General features: G+C 38.2%; 1 protein-coding gene across 2 annotated transcripts in view; it reads right to left on the reverse strand.

Moving 5' to 3' along the window:
* The window catches only part of pax7a (paired box 7a), a 43,795-nt gene extending 41,274 nt beyond the window's left edge, over positions 1-2,521 (reverse strand). For both annotated transcript variants that reach the window (XM_004548580.3, XM_004548579.3), the window contains exons 1-2: positions 1,976-2,521; positions 552-787 (exon numbers count right to left, since the gene is read on the reverse strand). In XM_004548580.3, coding sequence (XP_004548637.1) covers positions 552-787; positions 1,976-2,063 — 324 coding nt within the window. In that variant the 5' untranslated portion in view covers positions 2,064-2,521. The remainder of the gene's footprint in view (positions 1-551; positions 788-1,975) is intronic.
* Between the last annotated feature and the right edge of the window lie 10,230 nt (positions 2,522-12,751).

Consider the following 12,751-nt stretch of genomic DNA (forward strand, 5'->3'; position numbering starts at 1 on the left):
CTCTAAATTATGCTAAATAACTCTAAATTATATTATTAATAATTTTAAAATGTAGGATTATTTTTTAGTCGGGATATAGGCTTATGCAGGCAAAGAAACAGAAAACTGGCTAATCAGTGAGACATTTTTACGTCACCCTATTCACAATTTTATAAAGCTAATAACCAAATATAAGAAAAGAAAAAGGTATGAAATACACCACAAATATATTGTGGTTAATCAGTATTATATAATTATATCATTATAAAAAAATAAATGTTTGCTTCTCAATTTTTTTCTTTTAGCTTTTATTTTGTGTCATTTTAAAATTAATATTTGTATTTATTTTAGATCTTCATGAACCCTATAAAAATGTTGCAGGTGTGTTACCCACCTTGAGAAAATTATTATTATAATATTGCACTTCATCTACAATAACAACACAAACATCAGGTTTGAGTTCACTCAGGTGTCATGCGCTTTTTGCCACTCCACCTCCCCACCCCTCCCCACCCTCTCTCCCATCCTCTTGCTACTGTGACCCATTTCCTGGACCGTGGACCCCCACTCACCCTGGGCTTGCTGCCTCCTATGGCCCCGGGACGGATCGAGCCGGTCTCTTGGTACCGGCAGAGGATCTTGGAGACACAACCGTGAGAAACTCGCAGTTGTCGCGAGATTACGCAAGGTCGGATGCCGTGGTGGGCCATCTCCACTATCTTGTGTCGGATGTGATTTGGCAGGGGCCTCCCGTTGATGAACACTCCGCCAAGCTGGTTCACCCTACCCTGGCCCAGAGGCGTGGATACTGCGCCACAACAATAAACAATAAAAGTCTCAACAAACAACACAAACAACACAAACTACACATCACGTTTCCTGTGGAGCTTTTGCTCTCTTCAGAGTACACCAGGCTAAAATTTTACTATAGTCAAACAGCTGCATATTTGTCATGTTCCTGACTTTTAATGGGACGTAGTTTACACACATTATCATATTATACATTTTCAAGAAAGCATCGTGCCAAATTCGTCCAGCCTCAGTCTGGCTGACAGGATGCTTGCAAGGCCACTTCAGGATCCAATTTCACATTCAAGAGACACTAAAGAGGGTGACACTTCTCACCTTGATTATTCCTAGTCATGCTGTACAAATATTGATGTGATCCTTTGAGCCATCTCTTTGCTGTGTGTATTATTGCCATTTCCAGCAGCCAGATACTTGAACAAATCCCGGAGCTCGAGTAACTTGCGAGCTACGTGGTTTTTGTACATTTCAGTCCAGAGCACTTGAGCACGAACTGGTTGTAAGGGGAAAACTGTTTCCATAAATGCATGCAAATACAAAATGATCTCCTTTTTTGTTTCCTCCCTCCCTTTCCCCCGCCATATGTTCAGACGACTTGAGTGTGCTGGGCATCGCAGTTAAAATAAATAAATAAATTACCAATTAGATTGCTTTGCGTGTGTGTGTTTGTGTGTGTACGTGTGTGTGCAGCCATAAAAGTTAGAGCACTAAAAATGCTAAAAAAAAAATACAATAAAGTAGCTTAAATTAAAAAGAAACTCTACATTTAATAGTAAATTTAGAATATTTTTTATTTTAATGGAAGTGAAAAAATAAAACAAAATAAAAACGGATGCATTTGTCATTATAACAAATATTTCATCCACCATAAACAACATTAGCAAGAAAGATAATACGTTTGAAAATAGATTCAATATAGAAGAAATATAGTGTCATACAAAACACACACTTCAGAGTGACTCAACGCAGGAACATGAGGCTGGAGTACCGTTGACCATGACTTCGGGTTAACTTTCATCAGCACTGACTGGAGGCTCGTATTTGTCCACCCATCTTTTTCTTCCCAGCATGCCGCCGATAACAAACTGTGCTCTGTGTCACTACCACGGTGGAAGCTGACAGAGCGAACAGCCGACGATCTTTATCAGCTCGAGTTCAGATGTTTTACACGTTTGGTCATTTTTCTTACCTTCCAGGGGGAAGCCGGTTCGGGGGTAGTTCTGGCCTGGCGCAGGGCGCACCATCCGAGGCACTGTTCCTGGTAAAGTAGCCATCATGTAGCTACACAGACAAACACAAAACCGGGGTCTGCTCGAAACTGCTACTCTTAGAAAGTCCAAGCCAAAAAAATAAAAAATAAAATAAGATAAAAAAAACCCCGGAATGTATTAAAAATGCTGAAAACAAGATGCTCTGCTGCTGTCAAATCCCAATCCCAGGCGGAGAAACTGGACTAGCCCTTCTTCCACCGGGGGAAAAAATAAAAGTGATGCTTTCCTCTGCTGCGATAGATATGCCAAAGAGAGAGAGAGAGAGAGAGAGAATAAAGAAAGCATCAAATAAAATCTAAAAAATCTCTACAAAGGAAGGTTTGCAAAATGGATGATTTGCACCCAAAGTATCTGCGGTAGATAAAATGCAGTGTTATTCTTTTTCCCTTGGTGTAGTTTGGATTCAGTGTAATGTCTGCTGGCTGGTTGGAAGTAGTTTAAGTGGCCAACTTTCGTGCATGGCGTAGGAGGAGACAGCCGAGCGCTCCCATAGGCTCACTGCCCTTTCTTTTATGGATGAAAGAGAGTGGGTTTAGCCAGGAGCCGGTCGACCAATCAGAACAACACATTCCACTTTTAATCCACTGCTGCCTCTCTCATAAGAGCCCGTACACCCAAACCAGTTCAAAATGTTAATATATCTAAATGTTATTGTAAAGCAATCTTTTCAAAGTGTGGGGCTGCCTTCATCACACCCAGCTGTCTAACCCTGTGGAATATTAATATTTTTTTAAATTACAACTTTCTTTCTTTCTTTCTTTCTTTCTTTCTTTCTTTCTTTCTTTCTTTCTTTCTTTCTTTCTTTCTTTCTTTCCATATATAAAATATATATACATTTTAAAACACACGGAAGGCAAAGATAGAATTTCCCACACAGAAAAATTACGATTGTTACGTGAATAAAATAAATTCAAGCCTTTGAAATATTTACCATGTTATCATAATATTTACCTGTAAACAATCGACTATTATTACATATTACAAATAAAAAATATGGCAAATCACGACAGGAAAAATATCTAAATGAATTTACTAAAATCATGTGTTCGATAGTGGTATCCATATGCAAAAGTTACTCTTCCATTAATGCGCTGGTTTGAATTAAAAAAGAAAAAAAAGTCGGGCCCAAAATAACCGAGTTAAGGACTGAAGGTGTGTTTTCTGAATGGACAAAGTGCGCTACAGCTCAGCGAGGTTTTGAGTGTGAGATGCTTTTGGCTTGTTAACCTTTCAATTAAGTAAATGTGCGCAACATGAACATCTAAAACGCTCCTATATAGCCTTTGTGGTAATTACAACATTTGGATCGACCCGCTATTGACGACAACAGGTTGACTTGACCCGCTGGAGTACGCACAAGCGTAATTGCTCAAAAGGTAATTGTTTAAAAAATAATGCGCTATGACTATTAAAGTGGAATAGAAAGAGCACATATGGCAGGAAAGAAGAGGTGCATGTGTCAACTCTGTGGGCCCACCGTGCATATAAAATTGTGTGACAATTGCCGTGGAAAACACTCCTGGTGGAAGGCAATTTCACAAATAATTTTAGCAACAATTAGGGAGTGTGGAGGGGTGAAATGGCGATTTCACATGCAGATGTGCCGGTGGGAAGGGATCTGGTATCCTGCCGAATAGCTATGACCCTCACTCTCCCGCTTTGGTTTGCTTCACATGGGACAGAAAAGCACAAAGAGACCGCCTCACCCTCCTGGGAAGCTGCAAAGAGCACTGGATTAAGTCAAGCATCAATCATGTGAAATCCAAACAACAGCACATTTCTGTTACGGAAAGCGTGCTCTTTCACAAACATTTCCACCTCTCAGTTTCTCTCTCCGAAGCCACAACAGGTAGGCTTCACTGTGTTTCTGAAATCACACAGACACGCAAATAAAGCTAATAATCCCGCATTCCAAATATCATTGGTTCACCACCACCAAGTCTAGCCTCTGTTATGATAATTATTACAAGCCTGATAATAATTTGCTATGCAACTGTTTATAATTACACCCAAAAGAAAAGCTGTAGCAGAGTGCAGAAAAATTTACATTATCATGCATTTATATATATATTTAACTACACAGGTGTTTTTTCCCCTCCGGGTTATATCCTCACATTTTTTTAATGTCACAATTTGCAGACTCACAGTAACAATTTTCACCCAGTTAAAAGTTACACTGCCTTATGCATTGATAGCTTGCCAGGTTTATTTGTGCAAAAGGAACACAACAAGCTTGCAAAATAACACACAACTTAAGAGGTGAATAAAAAAGCGAAAGAAGCAGGTTTAATTCTGTATTGCACAAGGAGAGCTGTGAATCATATGAACAGAATCAGAGGTGTTGAAGAAAGATGCTGATGTATATTTATTTATTATATATACACATATATATACATATATATGTTTATGGCAGCTTTGATTTAATTTGACCTCTGGTGATACAGAAACTCTGTCACACTGTGGTAAAGATTTTGAGTATTTTTAATAGTGATTTTCATATTAGTTTAAAATTATTATCAGCTGCCATAAATATGGCGGTAGCATGTCCACTAGTGGGCGACTGCCGCTTCACTACTTCTAACAAATGATTTATGAGCAAAAAAGGGACAAAAGCAATTTTCTGAGAGCGTCATGTTGCTCCAAACAACAATTTTGTAGCCCTAATGCATGCATGCATTATGCATTAAGTGGAGTCTGACTCATGCTTGTCCTTGTCACACCCTAAACTTCATTTAGCCTGGTTGTTTCTGCAGGGTTTAGCACAGCTCATATAAGTAACTCTGTCACTTCAGTTTCCTTTTAGCGGCAGCAGACAGAAAAACACTTCCTCTCTCTCACGATATCGTCTCCAATCTTATCTTGATCGGGACCACTCTTCAAACACTTTCCTACATAGCCTCTCATTATTTGTGTTATGGCAATTACCAAAGTTTCTTTTTTGCTTGTAGGTGAAGACTCCCCCACCCTCCTATCTACACGTATTCTCTCAATACACGGCATTTAGGTTTCACATTGAGGCACACAAAAGAGAAAACACCTTTGATGAGAGGCATCGCCAATTTAGGCTTTATCTGCTCCTGAGCTGAACAAAGTCGATATAAACATTATTGTTATTTAGATTTTAACAGTTCTTTTATCTTCCATTAGGTGAGTGTGGTGAACACAGCAAACGGTGTGCTGAATATATTTAGATTTAGATGATTTTTTGTTTTTTTCAATATCTGCTGCTCATTCTTTTTTTTCTTTCTTTCTTTTTTTTTTTTTTAAAATCATGTCTGTTTATAAGGAACAAAAGAAACTCAAGACTCAAAATTTGGAAACTAAATAAGTAACGGTTCATAGATTTAGATCTTACACACAAAACATAACAAAGTTTTAGAAAAGTAATCTGAACTTTTAATAAAAATATATATAAAGTAAAATAAATAAAATATCAGCCACCTATTTAAAAAAAACATTTGTTGCCATTCATAAATATAAAATCTGGGTTATTATCTCACAATTTCTACTTAGCAATATACTATTTCACAATATTTTCTCAGTACTGAATGATTGTTTTCAGAAGTCTGGTAAATTGATAATAATAACCCGAACCTTTGATGCCTCACAAAAAAATGTTTTAAGTGGCGTAAACAAGCTTCCATACATTCTGTTCTTCTTTTTTTTGAATAACCTTACATCTGCACAAATACTCAGTACATGAACTCACTTTGTTAAATAAACTGCAACCCATAACATACAAAAAGGAAGTTGTTCATTGCATGAATATTGAATATTTTTACTACCACCATGTCTCCAATTCATGGTTTACTTCCACTGCGAGGCTCAAGGCTCTGGGGGTGGGGGGGTGGGGTCTTAATGAAACAGCGTGCTGCTTTGAGAGAGCTACACTTCCACTACTGCCTTGTTAACTTGAAACATTTTCACAGCAGAGTTATCCAAATGTGTAATCACTTCCTTATGGGAATTATTTTATCAGGATAGAGAGAGTATAAAATGCCTTCTAAGGAGGAGACTGGTGAAAAGCTTACGATGTGTTGTAACTGTAATTAAAGAAAGCTGATGTGAGATATTCATCTCATTATGTGTGGCACGGGGGAGGAGCTGTGAACAGGCATGTAGGGTCTGACAAGGTGACATTTGGTTAATAAGGAGAGCAAGGAGGCAGCGATTCTTTAAACTCATTCAGAACAAATTAGCCAACATGTGAACTCAGTCTCATCCTGGCTCGATACAAACCGTGCATAGTGTGTATAAAAAATAAAGAGACATGGTGAAACAGTGAAAGGTAAAAAGTAAGCCAGTGAGTTTGGAAAAACAAATTTGGAAAAGAAAAACAGAAATAAATGTACAATCATGAAATAGCTATAGTGTGCAGAAGCCTTTTGTCTTTTGGAAATAGTCTTTTAAAGAAAAATTAACTCCCATCTTTGGAGGTTAAGAAGATTTTAGTGATAAGAACAAGGGGAAAAAAATCTGTTAAAGCTGAAAAATTTTGCTTCACTTCTCTACAAAATCACTCTTTAGTTGATCTGTCTCTTATCTGGTCCAATAAACAGCCTCCTTTTGGGGCAAGACAAAAAAAGTTGCTATGTGCTGCTTTAGAGCAAAAAGATATCAAACAACATCCTTTCCCTTCCTTGTTCCTCTCCATGCACTCACTCCGCGCTCACACACAATGTGTGGCAGGCTCAGAGGAAAAACAACATGTGTTACGTTGACATCTAAGTCTGGCGCCTGAATTATGAGTCATGGAGAAATCTATAACTCAACTGATGATCAAACACGGCTAAAGGCCACTTAGAGGGGGCAAGTCTCTGTGGATTTACAGAGATCAGAGGACTTGGCAAGTGAGAAACAAAAGACGGTCCACCCTTGGTAAAAATAAGGCAACGCAATCAGATTTGACCAAGTTTTCAAGAACTGAAAGTGCGTGTTGCCGTCTTGTTGCAGCAGAATCAGCTGACTGATTGCTTCTGCGGAAATTAGTGGGGTTTGCAGGTGACATCACACAAACGGGCGGTCTCAGCTGGATGGGTGCAGGTGGGTGCAAGGGTAGAAGCAGCAGGCTGGGGTTTGATCTGTGGCAGAGTGGGTGACATCCTGTCACTGCTCATTATAGTGTGAATTCTGTTTATCTTCTGTAACACCTTCACTTGGCACCAACAGCAAATCTAGTGATGTGACACAGTAGATAGAGGTCTGGAATAGAGAGAAAGGAGTCCAAAACTAGTCTGATGGGTGGAGATAGTGCACAAAGACACACAATATAAAGTGATGAAATAAGAGGAATCTCACAACCAGGAAGCAACTGGAGACAAATAAGCATAAAATACAAGGCACATGATGAAGCTCTGATGATGACTGTTGTCTCCTCAAAGCCTCAGAAAGTTCAACAGTGCTCCTTTATCCCTCTTAGACAATATGTTAGGAGACCTGTTGTCTTCATATCCCGAGGCTCTTATCGCCCCACAGCAGAGCCCACCTGCCCTCTTCTGTTTAACGCAACAGACAACCAATAAAGGAGTCCTCTCTGTTTTACTGTCAAACGAAATCACACTTCCATTTCGAATACACCCGTTTCTTTAACATCTGTTTATGTAAGGATGTTGCGAGAGTTTAATGCGATGCCTGCTACTCTGAGTTTTGCATAAACAAGGTACCATGTCATAGCCAACCGCTGATCTCATGTCTTTGATCATTTGCCTCAGACCTGCACAAACGCATTGAGATAATGCAACATTTTAAATGGTGTATAACTTGTCATGGCCGCCTACGATGTCCCTAAGATAAGGCTGCTCTTGGTTTAGTGTCAGTATCCTCGGAGAAGGGCATTTTTACAGTTGCACACTGAAAAATCTCTGCGTTGCTACTGGGTGTTCAATAAACAGGTTACACAAACACCTAAATGTGGAAGATCACAGACGAACAGATTTCCCTGAAGCATGCGTGAACATGTCTGCTACTAAATCAGTCAACTGGCATTTTGGAAGAATTTGTCCTTGATGATATTCGTCACTTGCCTCAAAATCCCTTCAAAGGTTTGACTAGAACACATCCAGAGGGGCTTTTCTATTGATTAGAAAGTTGTTTATTGATCTAATTAAACTAAAATTCACTTTTTCGAGCTGAAACTAAATTAATTTGTGATCTGTCCAGCACATTAAATGTAAGGGAAATCTCATAAGAACTACTGTTTGATCGATCCCAACAGGCGGATGATTAAAAATGTAAAAACAAGAAATGCAGACACTAAAAAGGTGCTACAGCTCTCTTTTCATGTTGTAATAACAACACTGGACAGGAAAAGTACTCTTAAACCTTCAGTGAGTTTGCTGTAAAGGAATACTGTGGGTTGCTGGCATCATTTCATTACAGTGGCCAGTGTTACAATCCATTTTACACGACCAGAAATGCTCTGTGTGTGTTGTACTTCTGTGTGTGTGAGTGAGTGTGTGTGTGTGTGTGTGTGGCATGTGATAGGACCAAAAAGCTTGGGTATCACGCTCTGATGTGCATGCCAAATCCACTTGTCCTCTCACACAACCTACCAGTGTGGCTCTGCCGTTTCAGCTCTGCCAACCGAGGTCCGGGGAGAGCAGCAGCACAGGAAGCAGGTCATGACCTGTTATAGCAGAAATCACAATGTGATGTGCTGACTGAATATGTAACATTATCTTCAATCAGCCGTATCCATTTCCAGTGGCTGTTTTATAATGTAAATATAACCGTTGATTAAGTCGTCTTTTTGTATCTTAATAAGCTAAAGCATATCCATTAAAGTAAATGTTCACAGTTTTTACCCTGTTGCCATTGTGCATGCACAATAGGACTCTACAAAAGACAAGTAGCAAAAAATATGTGTGTCTTTCCAAGATATGACCACAGAAATAAAAAAAGGAAGTAAAAATGTTAATTAAAGAAGTACTCTCAGCGATTTAGGGATGTATGCTCCAGATGTGCTTGCTGGATCAGGTCTGTGCTGCAGAATTATTCACTTTCTTTACTGAAATAAAACCATATAATGTAAATGTAAAGATTCTTAACAGATAAAAACTGTTAGGAAAATATATTATGTGATATCAAATTAGTTTGTAGTCATCACTCTTTAATAAATAAAATGTTTTAGTATTATAGCAATTTAAGATGAAGCTAATTATAAATATATAATGCATATCGAGTGTTTAGTCTGTAACAATCCCTCATATGCAGTATATATACATAATCCGATTCTCTACTGCAACTATATTTTTCATAGTAGGTAAAACAAACAATATCCTATGTGCTACTTTTCTACAATCAGCGTTTACTCTGACAGAGCCACTTGGTCTAAATATGATGTTAAGGCCATCAAAAAGCAATTTTCTCACTGGAAACTGAAATTTTTTTTTGTCTATTCATATTTCTTCTACATGGCCACAAGGCCAAAGTTTATTTTTATTTTGCACAAGACTGCCTATGAGAAATAAGCTTTGAGAAATTGTCTTGGTGAAAGCGGATGTTTACAATGAGCTGATCATGCAGGCATACACTGGATAGTACATGATTATCCTGCGATTTTTCTGTTTGTGAAATGTCTTCAATTCTGTTAAAATAATAATAAATAAATAGGAAATAAAAATGTGTCTCGAAGTCTCAGTCTGTAGCTTATTGATCGAAACTGGTGTTATCAGTGCCCAAATGAGTTAACATATCACCTTATTTTACATGATTTCTTTTTTAGTTCCATCTACCCACTTTCTTTCCACATTATCCAATTAAGGGTCACAGAGGGGATGGAACCTATAGCTACTATAGGGCGAGAGGCGGGGTACATGCTGTACAGGTCACCAGTCAGTCGGTTAGGGAGACAAAATCTTTTACCCTGACTGCATGTTTTTGCAGTCAGGGAAGTGAGAGACAACCCAGTGAGACCACGGGGAAAACATGAAATTTTTTTTAGAAGTTTTTAGACTTTAAATAAGAGAAATAATGCTACATGTCCCTTTTGATTTCAGTTAAAGTGGTAATAATTCTACTCACGCTGTATCAGTTAAACATTAATTCACCTCTAAAGAAAATTACATAAACATGCAATATGTTAACTGAACTCTGAATCAGCGTTAGTGTCTTCTTATTGCACATTATTTATTTTTTAAAATTACATTTATAAGTATAGTGTCCCGCTGCCATTTTAGGTTGTAACAAGCAACTAGTTAACTTCACAAATTCAGTAGTATAATTACTGACTTTTTAAAAAAAAACTTTTACCTTGTGCTAAACCTCTATACTGAATAAATTAATGTTAGCTTGAATTTCCAACCAAAGTTTTCTCTCCATCTGTACGTCTATGTGAACATAGACTACACACAACTCACTGCACTCATAGTGTCACAGGCTTGTCACAGGTTTGTTGCAGATTTACATAAACGTAAATATAAATGAAACACAACCTGAACAACTGCACCAAGAACTCTCAGTCTGACAAAATACACATCATATTTCAACTTATGTTCATATAGTTTTCTCCTAAAAACTTCAAATCTCACTGACACATCCACCAAGCTTGTTGCAATAGTAACAGACAACTGAACAAAACAGCAAACAACCAGTTGTTGGCTATCATCCCCTTCCTCTTGTTTTCTGCGACCAACTTGTAACAGTCTCCTGAGCTTGATTGGGGATTTAGGGTCGAATCTTAGTGTCTGTTTGCTTAGCTATTTGCCTATGCAGAGAAGTGGATTGCGTAAATTCATTCTAAACGAGCAATGAACAACAACCAATGACAGAGATGCACTTGTGTGACCCAGCACAAAGCGCTGACACTGCTGATATTACACGTAGATGGAATGATGATTGGTTGGTCCCCACAAAGAGTAGGTAGCAATAAAAACTAAGATAAAAGTGACAGACAAAAAGCACCAAAAATGCCTGCAACAGCAAACCAAACAGAATAGCCCATGTTTGACAACACACACATCCAACATGCACAGGTGGGTCTACAACGCTCTGCGTAGCACCTACAGACAAGTACTACACCATCAGGTGCTTGACTCTCCACATATAAACTCTTTAATTTCAGGATCTTGAAAAGAAAGCGATTGGACTTCTTTAAGTTTCTTGGAAATGTTTCACCTCTCCCCTGAGAAGCATCTTTAGCATTAAAACTGAAAAAGGAAGGAAAAACTCCCTTTTAACAGGAAGAAACCTCCGGCAGAACCCAGAACTAAAAAACAAACTGCAGGACAGAGAGCTGGAGTTTAATAACTGCTAATGATTAAATACAGTAGTGGTGTTTAAACACAGAGAGCAAAAAGAGACGATTGCAGAAGAAAAAGTACATCATGGGAAGTTCCCTGCAGCCTAGGCCTATTGGAGTGTAACTAAGGGATGATTCAGGGTCACTTGATCCAGCCCAAACTATAAGCTTTATCAAAAAGGAAAGATTTAAGCCTAATCTTAAAAGTAAAGAGAGTCTGTCTCCCAAATTCAAACTGGGAACTGGTTCCATAGAAGAGAGGCCTTATAGCTGAAAGCTCTGCCTCCCATTCTACTTTAGAAACCCTATAAACCACAAATAAGCCAGCAGTCTATGGCATTTTATGGCATGGATGTCAGATGGAAACCCATCATAAAGCATAAGAAAGTTATGCAGTGAAAACACATGTTAAAATAACAATAAAAAAAAATCATCCAAAACAGGAAAGAGCCAGAATCTCAAAACGCTCTGGCTAGTACAATTTCTAACATTTACATAACTTAATCTACATAATAGTTTTAAAATGTTGGGCTTGTGTTGGGCCAAATCAAAATGATTGCAATAAAGTCTAAGTCAAAATATGTTTTACACTCTTCTTTGCTTTGCATAAAAAGGAAGCCAGGGCATCATTTTGGAGCGAATGTAATTGTATTAGAAAACATTTAGTGAGAACATTAATGAACGATAAACCCTAGAATTAGGGGTACACCCTATTTTTCACAAGAAACAAGTTGTGCTTTACTTGGAACATTCAACACTTTATTGACTTAGGCAGACAAACACATTCCCCTCAATTTCAAAGAACACAGAACATCTTTTCTTTAATCTGTGGCTGTGACAGTTGACAAATATTAGAAAAAAGAAACAGAAAATGAAAAGGTCTCTTTGTTAGTGAAGATATAAGCAATGCGTCCTTTTTGCATGCAATCACAATTAGTCTCAGCACAACCATCTGAAAGATCCTTCCAGAAAAAAGAGATCACTTGACCCCCCATGTGTGACCAAATCATGTCTTTCCATTAGGTGCTCTCTGCAACCATAGCATCTATCTCCGCTCAAGAAGGACACAGATGCTTAAAAAAGCAGAGGAAATCACAAAGAGCTGACAGTCTAGAAGTCACACGATGCTTGTGATTCAAAAGGTCCATTATTCTGACTAACCACACTGATGAATCTTATGAATATGAACGTAAAACTGCCGAGTTTAAAATATTATTCTTAACTTAAGTTACATGCACATTTGCTTTAATGCTCATTAGGGTCAGCATAACATGCACACTATTAATTTGCTTTAACACGAGAAGCTGCTGCATCTGTCTCCTTCAAAATACCTCCACCTCAAGATAATACTCCATACTTTAAATTACGACCTATGTCAAACACCAGCTAGAGAACAAAGAGGGAACTAAGTTTCTTTGAATGTCCCTCCAGCACATTAGTAGTCTTAAAAAGAAAC

Source organism: Maylandia zebra, linkage group LG5, assembly GCF_041146795.1.
Source record: "Maylandia zebra isolate NMK-2024a linkage group LG5, Mzebra_GT3a, whole genome shotgun sequence".
Classification (NCBI taxonomy): domain Eukaryota; kingdom Metazoa; phylum Chordata; class Actinopteri; order Cichliformes; family Cichlidae; genus Maylandia; species Maylandia zebra.